Source organism: Lepisosteus platostomus, chromosome 14 (genome assembly GCF_059453375.1).
Source record: "Lepisosteus platostomus isolate fLepPlt1 chromosome 14, fLepPlt1.hap1, whole genome shotgun sequence".
NCBI lineage: Eukaryota > Metazoa > Chordata > Actinopteri > Semionotiformes > Lepisosteidae > Lepisosteus > Lepisosteus platostomus.
This window is the reverse complement of record NC_142624.1, coordinates 17,671,319-17,690,994: the sequence shown is the minus strand read 5'-3', so window position 1 is coordinate 17,690,994 and position 19,676 is coordinate 17,671,319. Positions and strand designations below refer to the sequence as shown.

Sequence of the window (19,676 nt, the reverse complement as noted above, 5' to 3'; positions counted from 1 at the left end):
TTTTATTCATCACATTATCTCGAGACTTCTTCTCATGGAATATTAATTCTGACTCACCCAATTTACTCTGCAGCTCACTCTATTTTCCCCTTTTGAGACCACCAATTATTCTGTCTGCAGCTCTTAGGACAGAGGGTACTTGTGATTCACTCGGTTATGTCTATACTCCTCCTCTCATTTCTGTGATGAGAAGATATCATTGCCTTGCCAGGCAATGCCCCACTTTGCCAGGTGCTAACAGTCAGCACTGGTCCAGCAAATATTCCTGTTCCTCAGCAGTGCACTATACCATTGTGTCAGAAAATACCTTAACCTTGCAACCTGCCTGTTCATGGCCTGTGATGCACCTCAGAACAGTATTCACTGTATCTTCTTAAAACCACTCCAGCCTGTTGTGTTCCACAGGCCTGTTAACCAGCCCAATCTGTTTCTAGCAAGAACTCCTAGCTGTAAGGCCCTCACTCTCTCTCCTTCCCGGAGCCTAGACAGACAGAATCCCTTTCTCCCCAAACGGTCTTTTAAGCCTCCAGATAAATCAGATGTATGTTGGCAGCTGCAATTTAACTACTGTATTACATAAGTAAATTAAAATCCGAAAGGTTTAAGCAGAATAAAAAATAAATGCAATTTAATAATTTGACTAAAGTTTCAATTAAGCAGTTAACCTCAGCAGGAAAGAAATCCAGCAGGTATGTGGGCCTCCATGACCAGGATTGGGAAACCCTGGTCTTGACACAATCAGCACAGCCGTCTCTCATTCTGCAGCAATTTTGATTTACCAGAAAGTCATCTTGGCTCGAGGCCTCAAGGCCTCACTCTTGGGTTAGGGATTCAAGCCAAGAAAGTGGCTTCCTCACAAAGCCACAGATATTACTCCAGCTCTTCTTAAGGTGAAAACACCATCTGCCGTTTCATACAAATGCAAGCATACCATTTTGGTATCAAAGTCTTAGGAGAATGCTTATAGAATAGAGTGTAAATACATCTTATGCCATCCATCATGTGACCAATTAGAATTCTCCATAATAAAGGGGAAAGAATAAGAGGCAGTAATGTGTCACAGAAACACCAAGGTGAAAATGTCTGCACAGGGCAGTATTGTGCATCTATAATTCCCTTCTGTCATTACACCAGTTTTGGACCCATTTCATCTTCAGTGAAAGGCTATTAATCTAAAATCAAAGACAGATTTACCAGGGTCTTGGCAAACACTGTTCATCTTTGGAGAAATGTAAGTGGTAAAAGTGCTAAATTTATTTACCTTTGTTCCCAGATACACTATTTGACCTCCATAGCTACAGACAGACTGGTAGCATGCTTTCTCTCCAACTAATGCCTGTGAAAGAGAACAGAGAATACTTTTATTAGGACCTAAAATTCATATACAGACAAATTAAATGTACACGGGAAAAATTAATCCCAGTAGCAACTATCAGTCGGCTCAAACATATAATCAGAAATGGACCTGTGTATAAATGAGTATCTCAGATTTAACATTAGATCTTAGATGTAACCGTTATTTAAAGTGGCTTGAAATGTGAAGTGTTTACATCCATTAATAATAATTAAACAAATTATAAATCCAGGAATGTAAATCCACAATTAAAACAAGCTACTGTATATGAACATATCAAGTTTAACAACAGACTTTTACATGTACATCAATACTAGGAGCCTGACACCAAATTCCAGGGACATTTTCATGAATAAGCATGCACGTGTAAATAAATGTCTACAATGATAAGAAACTAAAAAATGAAATAGTAAAAAGACAAACAATACTGGATTTTATGATCAATAAATATATCCTTAAGAGTCCACTGCTCATAATAGCCCTGCTTAGAAACACACCAAAATGTTATGCTATGGTTTGCCTTTTACTCACCTCTAAAATCACATGAAATCTGCCTAAAATGTATAACGTCTCTCTTAAGGGCTCAAAAGCTCAATTATGAGGCTGTTTAAGGTTTACAGTTGAAACAACACTGCTCAGCTTCGGTAACTTTGCAATTTCTAGACACATTTTAGTCACTGACTGAGACGGGTTTGCAATAATGCATTTCAAGCTGGAAAAATGGCCACAGCAAGACAGAGAGAGAAAGACAGAGTTTCATTCTCATCCAATTTCAGGAGCAGATACCAACGTGAAGACACTAAGTAATAGTCAATCAAGCTCAATGTCTCTTTAAACTGGGTATCTGAGAGGTCAGCTTTTCACTCATAACTTTCCATCTACACAACCTGTCTACTGAGGGTGCTGTGACACTCCTGTCCTTTATATTGACCTTCTGTAGTGTACTGAATGACAATAATACTATCTACAGTCATCACACAGTCTCATTATCAGCTTCATTATGAACCCTCTTCACTTTCTCTCAAGAGAAAGTGCCCCGAATCATGTAAAGTGTTCCAGAAACCATGATCTTAAGTACAGAAGTGACCTGATGAAATTCCAACACATAAATGGCAAATAATCCATGACTGGATGTTTCGCATTAAGTTAACTTAAGTAACTTCTCACTTTGTGTCATCAACAGCTAAAACATAAATAATTTAGAAGAGAAACAAAACATCCTTTAGATAAGAGATAACCTGATTTCTCATCAGTGTAGATCTGCCTACTATTTTTCTCAAATCCCATACTAGTAAGAAGCAAAGATTTCTAGTAAAACCAGTATTTTCCTTAATTTGCTCATTACCATTTTCTCAAAGCACATTAGAATAGGTCATAGCAAAAAGAAGCAGTATCATTTTTCTGTGTTTTAAGTGACAGTATTGATGTTTGATCAGATTATGTTTATATCATTGTTGGTCTACTGTCAGAGCTTTGGCATGGAGATAAACTGAAATCATGTACATTTTCACTGATGAAGTAACTTAACAAGGAGCTTTGGGGATATTCAAAGGATTGGAAATTGCTTCCCAACTGCTAAATCCTTTTATGAGGAATAAAATTAAGCTGAAATCATTAATGAGACTTTTCCTCCTGATGAGTTAGAGCTCACAGAGGGCTAGATGATGGAAGTCTGAACACAGATGACAGCAGGGAATCATTAAGTAGGTTGGCATGAAATTTTAAAGTGGTCCAAAGGCTCTAAAAAGGAAATGGGTTTGATTTTTCATTTTTACCTGTTTTATTATTACTTATCCTAAGCAACTTACACTTGTACACTTTTAAAGAGTTGGGTATTTTACTGAGACAAGATTCTTGTTCACAAAAGTACCCCAAACAGAATTTGAAACTTCAGTCTTCCATTTACCAAAAACACACAATTCCTAGTATATCTTTAGAACTACAATGTGGGGGAAAATATAAAACAGGTTTTTTTACCAGGTTGGTAAACCTTTAGCAAGCAAAAGTTGCCATTGATAAAGAAAGTCCTGAAGGTTCCTTTCTTTATGAACTTGCGATTAAAACTTTGCATAAAGAGTTCTAAACCAATAAACAAGGTACAAAATCAGCTACCACAGTAGAATGATTATAAGAAGAATACAGCTAAACCTCAGTTCAAAGAACTAATAGGGAGGAAGGAGTGTCCATTATTGCCAAATGCTTTTTGATTATGAATTATGAATTATGCTTTTTCAGACCAAAAAAAACACTATTATATGAGAATATATATATACCATATTTATGCTTTCTGGAACTTTTGACTATTTTATAATTGCAATTAACACAGTCTATGAATATTGTTCCTGTGTCTTCTTTATCATAAATCTACAGTACAAGCTTGTGTGTCCTAACTACCACATATAAAATTTGTTAAAGCATACAAAGCACCCATTTTAAACCACATGTCTACGTTTCTGCCTACATTTATATTCATGCCTTTTACATGTATTTTTTTACTGAAGTTTCTTCCGTATTTCTCATTTTATTGTACTGTGATTTTTTTGTAGTAAATACATAAAGAATTGCATCATGTTACAAAGACTTTCTTATTTAAACAATGTCAAACAATGTCAAACTGTGATGTAATCACAATTACTGTTCAGTGTATATTTTCACTGTATAATTTAACAATATTTCACAATAAATGTATTTTAGAACTCACTTATACTTTTATTAATTCTATTTTCTCTATTTTTAAGAATGAAGCAAGCCTGTTGTCCAGACCAGATATCGCTCAACTGGACATTTTGATTATTTCATCAGTTACCGCGGGGAAATGCAGTATTTTTGATATTACAACATCCACCTTTAGCAGATTCTGTGTGTTAAATCAGAAATCCATTAAAGCGAGGTCAGTTAAACTGTGGTTATATTGTAATAGTTTTGATATAATTTATCAGGTTAGAGCAAAAAAAAACTAATCTCATTTGTAGGAGTTCTTATTGTGAACATCAGGCAGCTGTTTACCATAACTTGTGGCAAATCTAAGCAGTTTATGTGTATTTTTAGTGTTTCAAATGTGTTTTCAGACTTTTGTGGCATTTTAATTGTACATTTTCCCCTCAAGGCCTAAAAGCATTTTCCAGGTGCTGTACTTCCAATGAAAACTGTAAAAGACCCTAAAAAAGGGTGTTTATCGAACATAAATCCAAAGGACTGGGTCTAAGACCTCAGGAATGTCTCCCCTTACCAGTGCCTGGCTGACGTTGCCCCCAGTGGCCAGTGACTTGAAGTGGCTACTGTTGTAGACAAGCTGCACCTCTGCAAGGTCCAGAGTTTCCAGTTCCTCCTGACTGGCCCTGTCAATCACATGTAGCTTCTCTGAGCTGTCCATCAGCACCAGCGTCCGAGAGTTAATCCACTATCAAGGAAAACACAGATAAAGATCCAGGAGGGCACTGTTATCCCCACTGCTATGTATTGAAAAGAAAAATTAGTATATTCAGCATTCCAGTCTTAACCCTAACATAACCATGCATTTACAAATACATGGATCTAAGTACATACTCTAAATTCAATTATTGTACAATCTTTGTAGCACTGACATTGAGGAGTTCTTGTGTGTTTTATAGATGAAGAAAGACGTCTGCCCTTTTTAATATTGGCTGTAATTTGTTGTGATACAAATACATAAATTATAATACATTAAGTTCCTTTTCTTTTTTCTTTACAGAAAACTATTACCTTTCTGTATAATAATAGCAAACTGAATATCTCAGACATTATTTAAAGTACATTTTGTAAAATGATAGTCTGAGTAAACACAATCAATAAAAACCCTAGCAAGCAATGATTACCATGGTGCTACAATCTAACAGTGCATGATTCTTGATTGAGGGCAGCCAGAACAGAATCTCAACAACCTCAGCAATACCAGTTAGGTCAATTAGTTGAAAAGAAATTCGATAAATTTCAGTCAATTCTAAAAATTTAACTCATAGTTAGTGGTGTAATAAACTGTCTGTCTAACCTTTGACTCCCTCTGCATGACAGCATTCCCAATTGTGGTAGGGAGGAAGATAAAGACGTTCTAAAATCATTAGCCCATTTCTAAAAAATGCAAAAGCATTATAAAATATGTATCACAATCTGTGTAGCTGTTAAGCCTGAGTGACCACCCATTCATTAAATACAAGATTCGATGCAGGTCTGACTTCCATTCGGCCTTAGCATGTCTATAACTACATCCATAACTTAGACAAAAAAGTGGTTATGCTGTTCTAAAATTCTCAATGGTAATTTTTCTATTTATTGAAATGTGTTTTTTTAAATGCAAGACAGAAATGCCATCTGATTCACTGAGCACTCATCTCACACAGGTCAAAATGCATTACTTTTTTAGTTTTTGACATATCACTCCTTCTGCATTTTACCTGTTTTGATTTTCCAGCAACGTGGATTAATTAGAATTATCAGGTGAATGTTGACTCAGCTTACAACCCTGTGTTATGCATTATCCACAGCCAGTGAAGCTGATACTCACCATCTAGTTGATTAAAAAACAAATAAACAGATCTCTTTCCATTCCAACTGCATCTTATTATTGGACATGACACAATACGAATGCAGTTAATTGAAACAAGAGTTGGTTTTTCAATTCTTCTTAGGCTAAATCATGATGACATATGACCTATGCTGTCAGTACCTACCTCAATTCAATCTTCAGAACAGATGAAGACAAATTAAAAGCCCCATTCCAAAAGACAAGGGAAACCATCTAGATCTAGACAGACTCAGACAGGAGCAATCTTAACATACCTTTAAACTGATCAGGTCATAGTTGAGGTGAAGCTGCTTCTGCTTTATGACATGGACAGCACCAGAGTCATCCTTTTTCACCTGAGGAAAACATGAAAAAAATCACACATGTCCTTAAAGAAAAAGGAAGCACTAAAACTGTTGATTTAATCCTACGAGATGCATTATCTTACAATTCTGTGATCAAAAGACCAAGTCACATAACTATTACTGTGTAGAAATTATAGGGATAAAATTATTTGCAAAAGAGGGCTTTTTCCTATCCATGATCCTGGAAAAATTATCTGTCAGGTTTCATTCCAAATTATATCAATTTAATTTTTCCAGGATCATTCTTAACTCTATTCTTCATTTCTTTTTCTTACACTCATTGTTATTCTCCTTAAAAAAAATGTAAAAGTTTAAATATTGATGTCTCTGCTGTGATATTTAATAATCAGAATTGAAAAAAAAACCTTCAATAAATTTACAATTTACTTAATTAATAGTTTTTCTATTCTTAAACTGCTGGAAATTGCACAGTAATAGTAAAATATGTACATAATCATCAACTTTGACGACCTGAAAATTGTCTAATCAAACAAACAATTAATTTATTTCAAGCCTCACTGAAGTAACTGAGAGCTTAGTCTGAATGAAACCAACACATAAAGGAGATCCAGGTATGAAAGCCTCTGCTTTAATTGCCACTTAGAATTCAGAGTTACATGTTTTTAACCCTTTAAGTACAAAACTACAAAAACACTGTCAGAAAGTAGACACATTCCTAACATGGTTGAGGTCCACTCAACCCCTCAGAGGGGCAAGGTAAATGACAATAGATACAAATGCACTCTGAATGAACACGATAATCCTATGGTAAAACATTTCTATCTTGATGGGAGTGGAAATTTCCAGGATGTCAATGCCCCATCTACAGGGCATGAGTGGTCACTGAATGATTTGATGAACATGAAAACAATGTCAACTATATTCTGTCCCAGTCACCAGATCTCAAACCAGTTGAATACTAATGGGAGATTCTGGAGTAGCACCTGAGACAGTGTTTTCCACCTCCATCAACAAAACACCAGATGTTGGAATTTCTAGTGGAAGAGTGGTGTTATATCTCTTCAATAGTGCTCCAGACACTTGGAGGATCTATGCCAAAGGACACTGAAGTTGTTCTGACGCTCGTGGTGGCTGTTGTTTCCTTTATTTTGGCAGTTACCTGAATGTTTACTATATGCTATAGTAAAATGGCCTTTTCTCAGTAGAGCAGAAATATTCAACTAAATAAAGGTATTTAGTTTAATACAATTGTCAATACCTATTCTAGGTATAGAGTGTTTAAGAAAGAAGTCAGTTCTTTTTTGTAGACACTCTAACTCTCATAACGACTTTAAGACCACTATACCAATACCACACAGATGAGCTCTAAAAAGGATAAAAACAACAGTCTGTGGCTGCTTCACTAATACTTGTACTTGACTTATACGTGTTATGTTTCACAATTAAAGACTGTTTCATTCAGCACCGCACTATTTGTTTTTAAAAACATGTTGGTATTTTTGAATATGTAAGACCTAAAAAAATAATGAAAGTCTTAATAAAAGATAATCTGGTTAAAAGTATAACATAAAACATAATAAATATATATGGATTATTTAATTAACACTTAATTATTTAAGTTTTGTTGTGAGCTTTTTGGAAAGAACAGGTTTTTTTGGCTGTTCTCCCATGAAACTGTTCCCATCCAGTCTTCCCCGATGACTGAGATGTGAACACTCCAATTCAACACAGAAACTGATGCCTGCAGGTCCTTTGTTAGCCTGGAATTCTTTATGACTTTTTGAATGATATTCTGGATTGCTCTTGAGGAAATCTTGACAGTCATAGTTAGACTCACTGTAGTCCTGAATATTTTCCATTTGTAGACTGTGAAGACTATGTTACTCACAGTGGTCTAGTGGGACCCCACATGTTTACGGTTTTGTTACCCTCTCTAAACAGATAAGCATCACATACTCTTTTCCTGAGGTTATCTATTGTCTCTTTTAACCATGGCATAATCTATTTCCAGTAACCTGTATGAAGACCAGATTCACTGAGTTTCTTGTCCTTGTTTATTTACCGAATAAACCACCTGATTTTTAACTGAGCTGCATAAACCGGATGTGCTCTTATAATTTCTCATATACTGATTCCTATTTAGGGCATCATGTTGGCACAGTGCTTAGTATTGCTGCCTCTGCAGCACTGGGACCATAGGTTGAATTCCTGGGGTGCTATGCTTGTAGAGTTTGCATTTAGTTTAGTGTTCCTGTGTATGACATGTGATTGACCTTAATGTGGTGTCCCGTCCATGGTGTATCCCCGGATTGCGCCTAAAACTTTCAGGATAGATTATGGACCACCACGACCCTGAATTGGATAAGCAGTTATTCAAAGTGATGATATGATTCCTATTTATATTCTTCAACTTTATACATCAATGCATCTAAAAAACCCAATGGTTTGATTAAACTAGGGTAATGTGGTAAGAATTGGTATATTCCATAATTATATTAGGGTTCTAGCCACTGTATACAGACGGCAATCTGCAATTGTAATTCCATAAACAAGATTCCTTAGCAAAATGACAATTAGTTTCACAGACAATACTACAAAATAAATTAATCAATCCATCACCAATAGCATACCTTTTAGCCACCTCCATGGATTCCACAGAACCCAGTAAGAATAGAGTTAAAAGGGAAAAACTTACTAAAAGGAAATGGACAACATCTCCTCTGCAAAAGGCCAGCATGGGGTTTACGGTCTTCTGTATGGCAACAAATTGCCAGGCCAATTGGGGAACACTGGCTGGGTCCGTCTACATAAAACAATACATAAAGAGAAACTGCAACTGAGAGAAGAGCTTTACCATTTCTAATTTAAGACTTTTTCTTCAGTCTAGTTACATCAAACTTGGCATGGCTAAAATTTAAATTTCAACTTTTCCTGTGTCCTTGTGTACCCATAGTTTACCAGTTTTAGTTTTAGAGTGAGTCTCCTTCACTTGTCTTTGTTTTAAAGCATACCGTAACCAAATAAAAAAAAGTTAATGTGAATTCAAAAGCTTAACTACACTGATGAGAAAAAGAGTGCCTAGCTTTTATGCTGCAGAGAACAAATGACATTATATTATTATAGCAAAACCCTCTCTGACAAAACTAATACTTATTAAATGATGCCTTTCTAGAAAAATAATAGAAGTGACATTCTACTTAATGGCACTCTAAATGCTAGACTCATAAAGCTTTCAAACTGAGTGCAGCTATTTCTATTGCTCTGTCACTTAATTTGAGATCCATAAGTGAATCCTCCCCCTCACCAGGATTGTCTGAAAAATGGTACAAAAGTATAAGGTGCTTCATAAATGGAATGTAAAAACTGTTTTTTCTAATTAAAAAATAAAAAAGATACATGTCATTAAAAGTTCACTTAAAAGATTTACCACTAAAATATTTTTGTCTTATTGGTTTATTTTTTTTAAACAAATTCCTGGTTACCACCAAAAAGTGTACAAATGTAAATTCTACATTGCATCGGGTAGGATTTTCAGGATAATTTCACATTAAAAAATAAAAGACCAAAATTATATTATTTTATTATAATAAAAAGTTAACACATTCAGTTACAGCAGTATTGGCCTTTGTCAGTAATGGAGATTTCACTAAACTTCACCATGTAATTATTTTTGGTGTTTAAAAATATGTTTTCCTTTAAAATTCAAGAAGGACTAATTGTGTCTTAACTATATTCCATTGAAGCCAGGTTAGTTTATTGCTCTCTGAGTACATGGTGATCTTTATCATTATTAACTGTGTTTTTTTTAAATACACCCATCCCTTGATTTCAGAAAACCCTCATTAAGAAATTTATTTATAATGAAGCATGTATTTTCGTAACTGTTTCGTAACTGTTTTTCATGGTTTCAAATAATTTGTTTCTACAATTAAAATGAATTCCTCATATCTGATCATATCATTTATCCTCATAGCATTACCTCCCAATATATCATTCCACAACACTGTTTCTTAGTGCATCTGCACTGTGTTTTATACATTTTATCTTATCATTTTATCTTTTTAACTACTTTACTAGGATAGTCATGCAATCATGCAATAGTGTTCTTACTTTGATGATTCAGTGCTCTGTTAGGGTATAATAAGTAATATTGGATTATTTTCTAGAGCTTGAGAACAGATCTTAAGGTCTTATATGTAAAGGGAATTTCATTTTTGGTTGACAAATTTTCACTTTATGAACAGTTATTAAGTAACAAATCAAGGAATGGGTGTATAATAATTGTGAGTATTATACACTAAATACATCCCTTATCTGTTGAAAATAATACTCTTTTGGACAGCAAAAGCATACACACAAATAACATTTAGCAGTAAACTTAAGGACTGAAATGAGAATTAAACAGATTCTGGGATTATGCCACGACTTGAAGGACTGATAAGCCAAAACATTTGGTTTATATCATTATATCAAGTTTTCACAAATGTTTGTTGAGAAACAGTTTGTACATACCTTTCCATATGGAAATGTCATCCATACTTTCAGAGATGGTTTAAGCCCAATGACTAAAATCTGAAAAAAAGTACACTGTGACAGTTTTTCTTTGTGCTTCAACTTTAAATCATTTGAAAAGAGAATTACAATATACAGTAATGGCACTCTCAGGGAGTCTACAGGTTCAACAAGATTGTTAAAGCTACCAGTACATTTTCTAGCACATTCTGGTTAAAATTCCCAAACCATGTTTAAATAAATGGCATTAAGAATTTTTGGTATTCCTTAAATATAGTATTAGATATGCCAAAAATGTACAAAAACTATAGCAGTAATAATATATTTCACAAGCAAATTGTAAATGCAGCTAGATTAAAAATTCAGTACTGAGTCACAGAAACCAGAAAATAGTTTGAATTACCTATTATCTGCTATCTCAAACTATTATCTAGTATCTCTGGGAAAGCCAAGATTGCTGCTGGTAGAGGTAGGACCAGTACGGGCTCTCACAGCAAAGCAGTCTGTGTTGGTTCTAATGCCCCACTATAATGACGCTGACACTATACTGTAAAAAAGGCAGTGTCCTTCAAAAGAGAAGTAAAACCAATGTCCTGACTCTCCATGATCGTTAAAAATCTCTGGATGTTTCGCAAAAGAGCAGGGGTGTTACCCCGGTATCCTGACCAACCATGGCCCCTATTAATCCCAATCTATGAATTGGCTTCATCACTCTGTTCTCCTCCCCACTCACAGCTGATGTGTAATGAGCATACTGGCACACTTTGGCTGCCATCGCATCATCCCCAGAGGGTGCTACACATTGGTGGTGGTGGAGGGGAGTCCCCATTATCTGTAAAGCGCTTTGAGAGGAGTGTCCAGAAAAGCCCTAAAAGTGTCAGGATTATTATATGCTCCATAAAAACTTAATAAACATGAAAATTTAAAGCAAAATACATGCTGATTTACATGAGATCCCTCAAACCTACAGATTAGTCACTTCAATGAGAATTTCTCTCTCATTCTGAACATTACTAATAGGTAAAACACCAGGATAAGGATGCATGCTAAGCAAATAAATAGTAGTACCATCATACCAACAATGACAATGTCAATGTTACTGCCAGGTACCAATTCAACACTTGTGGCACTCCTGGTCTGAGAACAATTCCAGACCTCATGTAAGTATCAGGGGAGCCCTTGGCCTACATTGTGGACTACATTACCTTGGTGAGTGAGGCCATGGCCAACAGAGAGGACTGTGCAATTGGGTGGTCTCTGAGCTCCCCTCTGGTCTGTAGTGGCTCCACACAGCACACCTCCCCTTTGGAGCCACTGAACAGGCAGCGTGAATCACAAGTCCTCATACCCATCACCCTCCTGGACAACAAACAAATAAAAGCAGAGTGAAATGGGTCTGCAGAACACAGTGTAACAACAGCAGAGGAGAACTCAGACCACTCAGTTCTAACTTACTGCAATGTAGGAGGTTTAGCAAAGTGAGCATAACGGAATTGAGCTCGAATACATTAAGGTCACAGGCTACAGGAGCCACATTAATCAAAACTTTCAGTACTGGATTGTAGAGGAACATGTCCCTAAATCTACAGTCTCCTCAGTAAGGAAAATTAGGAGTACATTTCTGATGGGGAAAGTAGAGTTATAAAGTTGTATTACTGCATTTTGGTAATTTACTCTTTTTTGTAATGGTTGCTGAGATACTGAAATTCAAAGCCAAAAAATTATCATAACAGCCCCGAACATTCAAAATTAATTTTACAGCTATGAGTAACAGGTCACTTTAACCTTTTCAGAAGATAAAACAAAAAACTAAATTTTGTGGTTAGAAATATCTATGCACAATATTTCCCACATCTAAATAAAAGTCAAATTTAAAACACAAATAAGTCAAGTTACACATTCAAAATTGGTTGAAAGGACCTTTTGTATTAAACATAGACACGTCTTTTAAAGATGTGATGTAACATCTTAATCAATACACAATTAGAGTTAACTTTGTGTTGCAGTCACTAATAATCTGACAGCTCAAAGTCAAACAAGTCAAAGCTTCTATCGAGAAAGATAAAAAGGCAGACGCTTAAACGTCTTACCAAAAGTTTATCACATAAATAGAGTCACTGCTCTATCACTCCAGGCTTTATTCTCACTTGGCTAGAGTCACTGTCATAGAATATTAAAGAATGGACAAAGACGTTAAAATCAATAATAAAACTGCAATTCTCATGACTACTCTAACAAAGTCACATAACAGAACACATTTACATCCTATATCTCATATTAAACAAGACTTTAAATTCCTATTCATAGATCTGCTGCAATGCTTCCAAATACAAAACAAATAGGAAAACTCAATAGATCATGAGTAGAAACATGTCTTTTCATATTGGATTCATATCTTAAGACAGTAACCAGCAGTGACTGCAGCAGTGAAGTGTGTCTAGCACAAAGAGCTTGTGTACATTTGTTTATTTCATACTGAGAATAAAGATGAGTGAAATATTAAAAAAGTACCTCTTTTTACCAATCATTGTTAATCAGTTCTAACATAAAAGTGACACAATAGACTCAAATGGGAAGCAGACAGGATGCCATAGTCAGGAAGCTCCTGAGGTCTTTTCAAACAACAGGCTGAGCCAGTAAATGCATCCATTCAGAGAGCAGGTAGGCTCAGTAGCCCACACATTGATGATCTGAAGGGTCAGGGTGTTTTCACAACATACAACATTGCAAGAGGTGTATAGGCTCAGAATTGGCTTATTGAGTTTAGCTGTGTCTGTTTTAAATTTATTTTTAGACAAGCTCTGGATGCGAGATCACAGGTGGACGATTCTGGTAGTATAGGAAATTATTCTTCGCAGTTCTAGTAAAGGGAGATGCAGAAGGGAAAGAGAGTATGTGCTGATAAACTCCTGGGTGGGGCTGACGGGTGTTTGCCACCTAGCCGAATGAAGAATACCACATTGTTTAGAGTCTGAATTCTGCTTAGGATGCCCAATTTGCCAGGGCTCCACCACCGGAAGAATGTATTTCATAGGTCCATTCCAACAGAAAAAAACCAAAGGCTCCAGAGTAGACCACTGAATGTGGCACAGTTAGGGATGTAAGGTAACCAACAGACTGTGCACATTAACTGTACAGGCCTCGATAAGTAGAGAAATCCAGAGACATTAATACGTGTTGGGCAAAGTCGCCACTACATTGAAAATCACAAGTTATGGCAAAAGTGAGAATGCCATAGTGCAGGTGGTTAATTGCACCAACTAGGGTGAATCCAGGAATGTGCAGGTTCTTATCGCTGGTTGAGTGCATTATCTTGAAGTACAGTCCATGTTGCTGTTGTTGGGGATGTCACACTTACACTAGGTCGAATAAGGCCCTTGATATTTACTTTGAGAAGTCAGGGACTGCTCAAGTCAGAATTTGAAAAAGTCTGATGATCTGGTTTGGTATTCATGACTTGTTGAGTTTTATTTTAATTTCATTCGGCATACTAACTGAGCATACTAACATATGCTCATATATGCTGTATCAGAGAACATATACATAAACAGTATATCAAACTACAGTTTTATCTCTTGAAAATTTCAGAAATCTTTCTGTTGTTGATCCTACGCAGTCAGGCTTTTGCCATGCTTCATGGTTCACAGACCATGTCTATCAGAAAGGGAGTAGTAAATTGGAACTGCACAGTGCTCTACGATATTGTTCACACTGAGGCCTGGTGAGTGCCGATATACTATGATTCTCCTTCCCTCAAATTTGTCACAAGGACTCTTTTCAGAAGTTGTTTTTTTAGCTGCTTAACACTAGAACCCCTGGACTGTAGTGACACTTCTGAGCATATGAAGTTTTTAACTAGCTGGAAAATACAGGGATGCAGTTACTGTACTTAGCTTACCAAATGTACATACTACATGGAGTGAGACATCATGAGATTTGGATCTGAAAAAACATTACATCTGAACTGCAAGAGTTGACTTGTTAATGAATTATTGCTTTTTTACCAGCAAGTTAGTGGAGTCGCCATGAGCACCAGAATGGGACCCAGCTATACCAATATTTTTGTTGGCTGGGTAGAAGAACGCTTCTTCGCTTCCTACACTGGCTTTGTCCCAGACCTTTACGTCGATACACTGATGACTGTGTAGGTGCCGCAACATGCTCTAATGACCAGCTAGAGCATTTTCTGTATCACTTCACCAATGTCCACTCGTCCCTCCAATATACATTTAACACATCCTCCGCTACTCTTCCGTTTTAAGACAAAAACCTGTCCATTAGCCATCCCCAACTCTCTACTTTGGTCTAATATAAACCCACAGATTTACACAGCTATCTTCTGTACAGCTAATTTTACCCCCAACACTAAAAACTCTCTCCCCTTTTCACAGTTACTTCGGCTATGACGACTCTGCAAAACCTACTCTCTGACCCTTAGCGTCTCTCCCTGTCTGTGTATCCCATGGAGAGCAAGTTGGGGTATGCGAAAAGACAAATTCCTAATACAAGTAAATTGTATATGGCCAATAAAGTGATCTTATTTTATCTTAAATGCCCAGTCATCTACAGTGGGGAAACAGGAAGGAGGCTCAGAGACCACGTCAGAGAACATGAAAGGGCCGTGAAGATTAAAGATTTCTCCAAGCCCATAGTTTCTCATTTCACCTGTGATTATCACAAGATCACACTGATATCTCAGTCTGCATTCTCAAAGTAGGGTTTCTTAACTCCAATAGCAGAAAGACATTAAAACTAAAATTATCCTAAAACTTGCTTCACACCTTCCCCCTTCTCTCAAGGACAGACTTGTTTTCTTCTAATTCTCTCTATTCATTTGTAGGTTTCGTTTCACACCTCTCCTCACCTGTTTCGACCTCGCACCACTTGATTGGCCACTCTGCCTCTCCCCTGCTCCTGCCTCCTCCTCTCTCCTAGCTTTTGTTTTCCCATGCTATATTATCTTTGCTGACTGCCCTATCTTTCTTACACCCGAAGAAGGCTCCACAGCCGAAACGTTGCGTTTTTAGTCTCTTTTATTACTTGTTCTAATCATGTATTATGCCCGAATAACACTGTTATGTCCATGGATGCCAGAGTTCGCAGCCCTCAGTCTCTTGGAAAACGGGAGCATTTTCATGCGGAGTTAAATACCTACTGGAGCTGATCGGACTCGCCTGGGACAATTGCCCTAACTAACATCCTCCAATTAACAAGTTCTAATTCCATCAAGTCCCAGATATTTAAATCCTGCTCTGCACTGATCCAGTACTCTGCCACTGAGCTACCTTCCGTACCAGGTAGCGCTCTCAGCATTTACTAACCTGCTTCTCAGACAGATATTCAGCCTGAAACCTGCCGGAAAGATTTCCCATCTGTTGTTGATTTCATTGATAAACTAGGCCATTGATACAAATCTACCATTCTAGTCCCTAATCCCGCAAGGTCGACGCAGCCACTCCGCCTTAATCAGCCTTCAAGCTGTGTTTACCATCTTCACAGATCAGTCCCTTCTGCAACCACTTTCTGTCCTGCCTCAGCAATTCCCCGACAGTCCTCGTCAGTCTCAAGGCCTTCACTGTCCTTTGGATTCATCAGCCTGGCCAAGGGATGCGTCTTTTTTCATCTTATAGGCGCATCATAACATACATTGTGTGTTGGATTTAGCACCCAACCCTATACACTTCTTATGGAATGGAAATGGAAAACATACTAGGTGGAGGTCTGTTGCAGTAATTTTAGTAACTTTAGTAAAAGAACATTTTAGAAAAGACTGTAGACTTATGCCACATGATGCAGCACTGATGTGGATTTTTACAGCATTAACAAAAAACTACTGCATATTTTTCTCTTTGTATTTATCTTACACAAAAAACCCTTGGGTCTTTTTTAGATACAATTTATATTTAACTATTATTTTGAAAATGTAATGTAATATATCTATTTAAATTACTTAAACCTTTTTTACAACTGCTCTTTTTATAGAGGTACTCTAAATAAACCCAATTTCTTTTCATATTTCTTTACATTACAAAACATGACAATGTTTTCATGGTGAAGTGCTTTATGTTATGTGTCCTCAGAATATTAGCTTGATTACAATTGTACTGTCGTGAGAATATTAACACTGTTTTTGACAGAGCTGTCAAAATGACATCTTTTGTTTATTTTAGTTATGACTTCCAGTAGTAGTGTTAATGTAGTAATATACAAGAACAAAATGAGAGAATCACAACAGGATTCAAACAGCAGAATCTTGTTTGTTACAAGGCCTTTCCTTGTAAGAGCTCTAACCCTTTCAAGAGGTGTACAGTGCATATAAAAAGTCTACACATCCTTATTGAAATTGCAGGTTTTTGTGATGTAAAGCCAGAAATCAAGATAAATCGTGTCAGACATTTTTCCATCTTTAATGTGACCTTGCAACCAACATAATTATAGAGAAAAACAAATAGATAATTATTAGGAAAAATTATTTAAATAAAATAACCTACAACACCCTGGTTACAGAAGTGTGCACACCCTTTTATAATGGGGGCTGTAACTGTGTTCAGAGTTAACCAATCACATTCAAAATCATGTCCAAAGGTAAGCAGCATACACCTGCCATCTATGAAAGTGACTCTGATTAACCCCAAATAAAAATCAACTGTTCCTGTAGGATTTCCTTGAAACTTTCGTGGTTGCATCCTACTGGGATAGCCATAGTTTGCAAGGAGCTGACAAAACAACTACGGGATCTTATTATTGAAAGGTACCGATCAGAGAGGGGTATAAAAGAATATAAAAGGCACTGGATGTACCATGGAGCACTGTAAAGATTATCATCAACAAGTGGAGAAAATGTGGCACCACAGGGACATTGACAAGATCAGGACAGCCCTCCAAAGTTGATGGCAGGACAAGGAGAAAACTTATCAGGGAGGCTACCAAGAGGCCTAGAGCAACATTAAAGGAGTTGCAGAAATTTCTGGGAGGTATTGGTCACTCCTTGCATGTGACAACAATCTCCCGTGTTCTGCACATGTCTGCGCTGTGGGGTAAAGTAGCAAGACGGAAGCCATTTCTCACAAAAAAGAACATCCAAACCTGTTTAAATTTTGCAAAAGAATACATTCAATCACTCTAAAACATGTGGGAAAATGTGTTATGGTCTGATGAGACAAAGGGTGAACTTTTTGGCCTTAATTCTAAAAGATATGTTTCGTGCAAAGACAACACAGCTCATCATTCAAAGAACACCATACCTACTGTGAAGCATGGTGGTGGAAGCATCATGCTTTGGGGCTGCTTCTCTTCAGCTGGGACAGGGGCTCTAGTCAAGATGGGATAATGACTAGCTCCAAATATCAAAATATTTTGGCACAAAACCTGCTGGCCTCTGTCATAAAGCTGAAGATGAAGAGGAATTTTACCTTCCAACATGATAACGACTCAAAGCACACATCCAAGTCAACCAAGGAATGGCTTCAGAAAAGGAAGATCAAAGTCTTGCAATGATCCAGTCAGAGCCCAGGCCTCATTCCCATAGAAAACCTGTGGAATGACCTAAAGAGGGCTGTGTAGAGGAGATCCTCTGGCAATAATATGGAGCTTGAACTTTTTTGCAAGGAAGAGTTGGATAAAATTGCAATGTCCAGGTGTGCAAAGTTGATAGAGACTTATTCACAAAGACTTACTGCTGTAATAAATACAAAAGGTGCTTCCACAAAGTATTAGTTGGGGGGGTGGGGTGCACACTCATGCAACCAGGGTGTAGTGGGTTTTTTAATTTAAATTATTTTTCCGAATAATTATCTGTTTTTCTCTTAAATTTTGTTGGTTCCAAGGTCACATTACAGATGGAAAAATGTCTGACGTGATTTATCTTGATTTCTGGCTTTACATCACAGAAACCTGCAATTTAAATAAGGGTGTGTAGACTTTTTATATCCACTGTACACCTCTTGAAAGGGTTAGAGCACTTACAAGGAAAGGCCTTAATGCCATTCAGATCAAATATTATATGTTAAGACTTGTAAGGATGAAATGAGGTGTCTTCAAAAATACAAATGACAATGTCAAAGTCATACCTACAGTAATTAAGTCACAACTGAAGACATGGCTATTTACTGATAGGGCCATGCATCGAAAATGCAGTGACATTTACTGCCAAATGAAATATGAACTTACTACACCATCAAGGCTACCTAAATCTCTGGAAATGGCTTTGAAAGCTGTAGTGGAAAAATCCTAGTGTTGCATAAATGTAAAAAAGACTTATTCAGCATTCATTTTTAAAATGTCTGTCCAAAATTCAGAATGACTGTCATGTCTCTAGCCTGTTATTATCCAACTGTCACTTCCTTATCTATGGATATCCAGGTGGAAAATAAAAATTAAGATTAGTTTTAGTCTTAGTTTTAGTCACTTTTTACTAGAGACAGCAAGTGCAATGATTTTGAACTGATGTTCACAATTAACTCAGTCCTAGGATCGGTATTATACAAAATAATATAGAACTTATATCTTTTTCATGCTGAGAGTGAGAAAAGTCTTTATCTTCAACAGATAAAACTTCAAATGAAATATCGATGAGTTAACTTTTATAGCTCAAAATCAGGCCAGTCTACCATATATGATTACTCTGATGCAGCTTTATACAGTACAAAAATTAGCTAAGAGCAGTGAATTAATGTAGGGAAAAGAAAGGTGAGCTGCCATTCTTTTAATCGTCCATTTTAAATTCCAATGGCTTATTTATTATCTCTTCCTGTGAATTATTTCAGGCACAATGTAAAAAGGTAAGCTGATGTATAATACACAAATTTAAGTCACTTTATCCCTCAAAAGTGAGGTTCATGTGTCTCTAGGTGAGCTCAGTCTCCAGTTAAATACATCTAAACAGAGTTTTTAAAAGTGTCCCTGACAAAAAAAAACAATGAAAAACCTGAACATCTTACTTAAACCAAACTTCTTGGTATTA

At 36.6% G+C, this 19,676-nt stretch overlaps 1 protein-coding gene across 1 annotated transcript in view; it reads right to left on the bottom strand.

Annotated features, from left to right (window-relative positions):
* Positions 1-19,676, bottom strand: part of vps8 (VPS8 subunit of CORVET complex) — a 387,878-nt gene that overhangs the window by 342,094 nt on the left and 26,108 nt on the right. Inside the window, exons 10-15 of the mRNA XM_088607294.1 lie at positions 11,920-12,073; positions 10,715-10,774; positions 8,898-9,005; positions 6,152-6,232; positions 4,584-4,754; positions 1,262-1,336 (exon numbers count right to left, since the gene is read on the bottom strand). Coding sequence (XP_088463420.1) covers positions 1,262-1,336; positions 4,584-4,754; positions 6,152-6,232; positions 8,898-9,005; positions 10,715-10,774; positions 11,920-12,073 — 649 coding nt within the window. The remainder of the gene's footprint in view (positions 1-1,261; positions 1,337-4,583; positions 4,755-6,151; positions 6,233-8,897; positions 9,006-10,714; positions 10,775-11,919; positions 12,074-19,676) is intronic.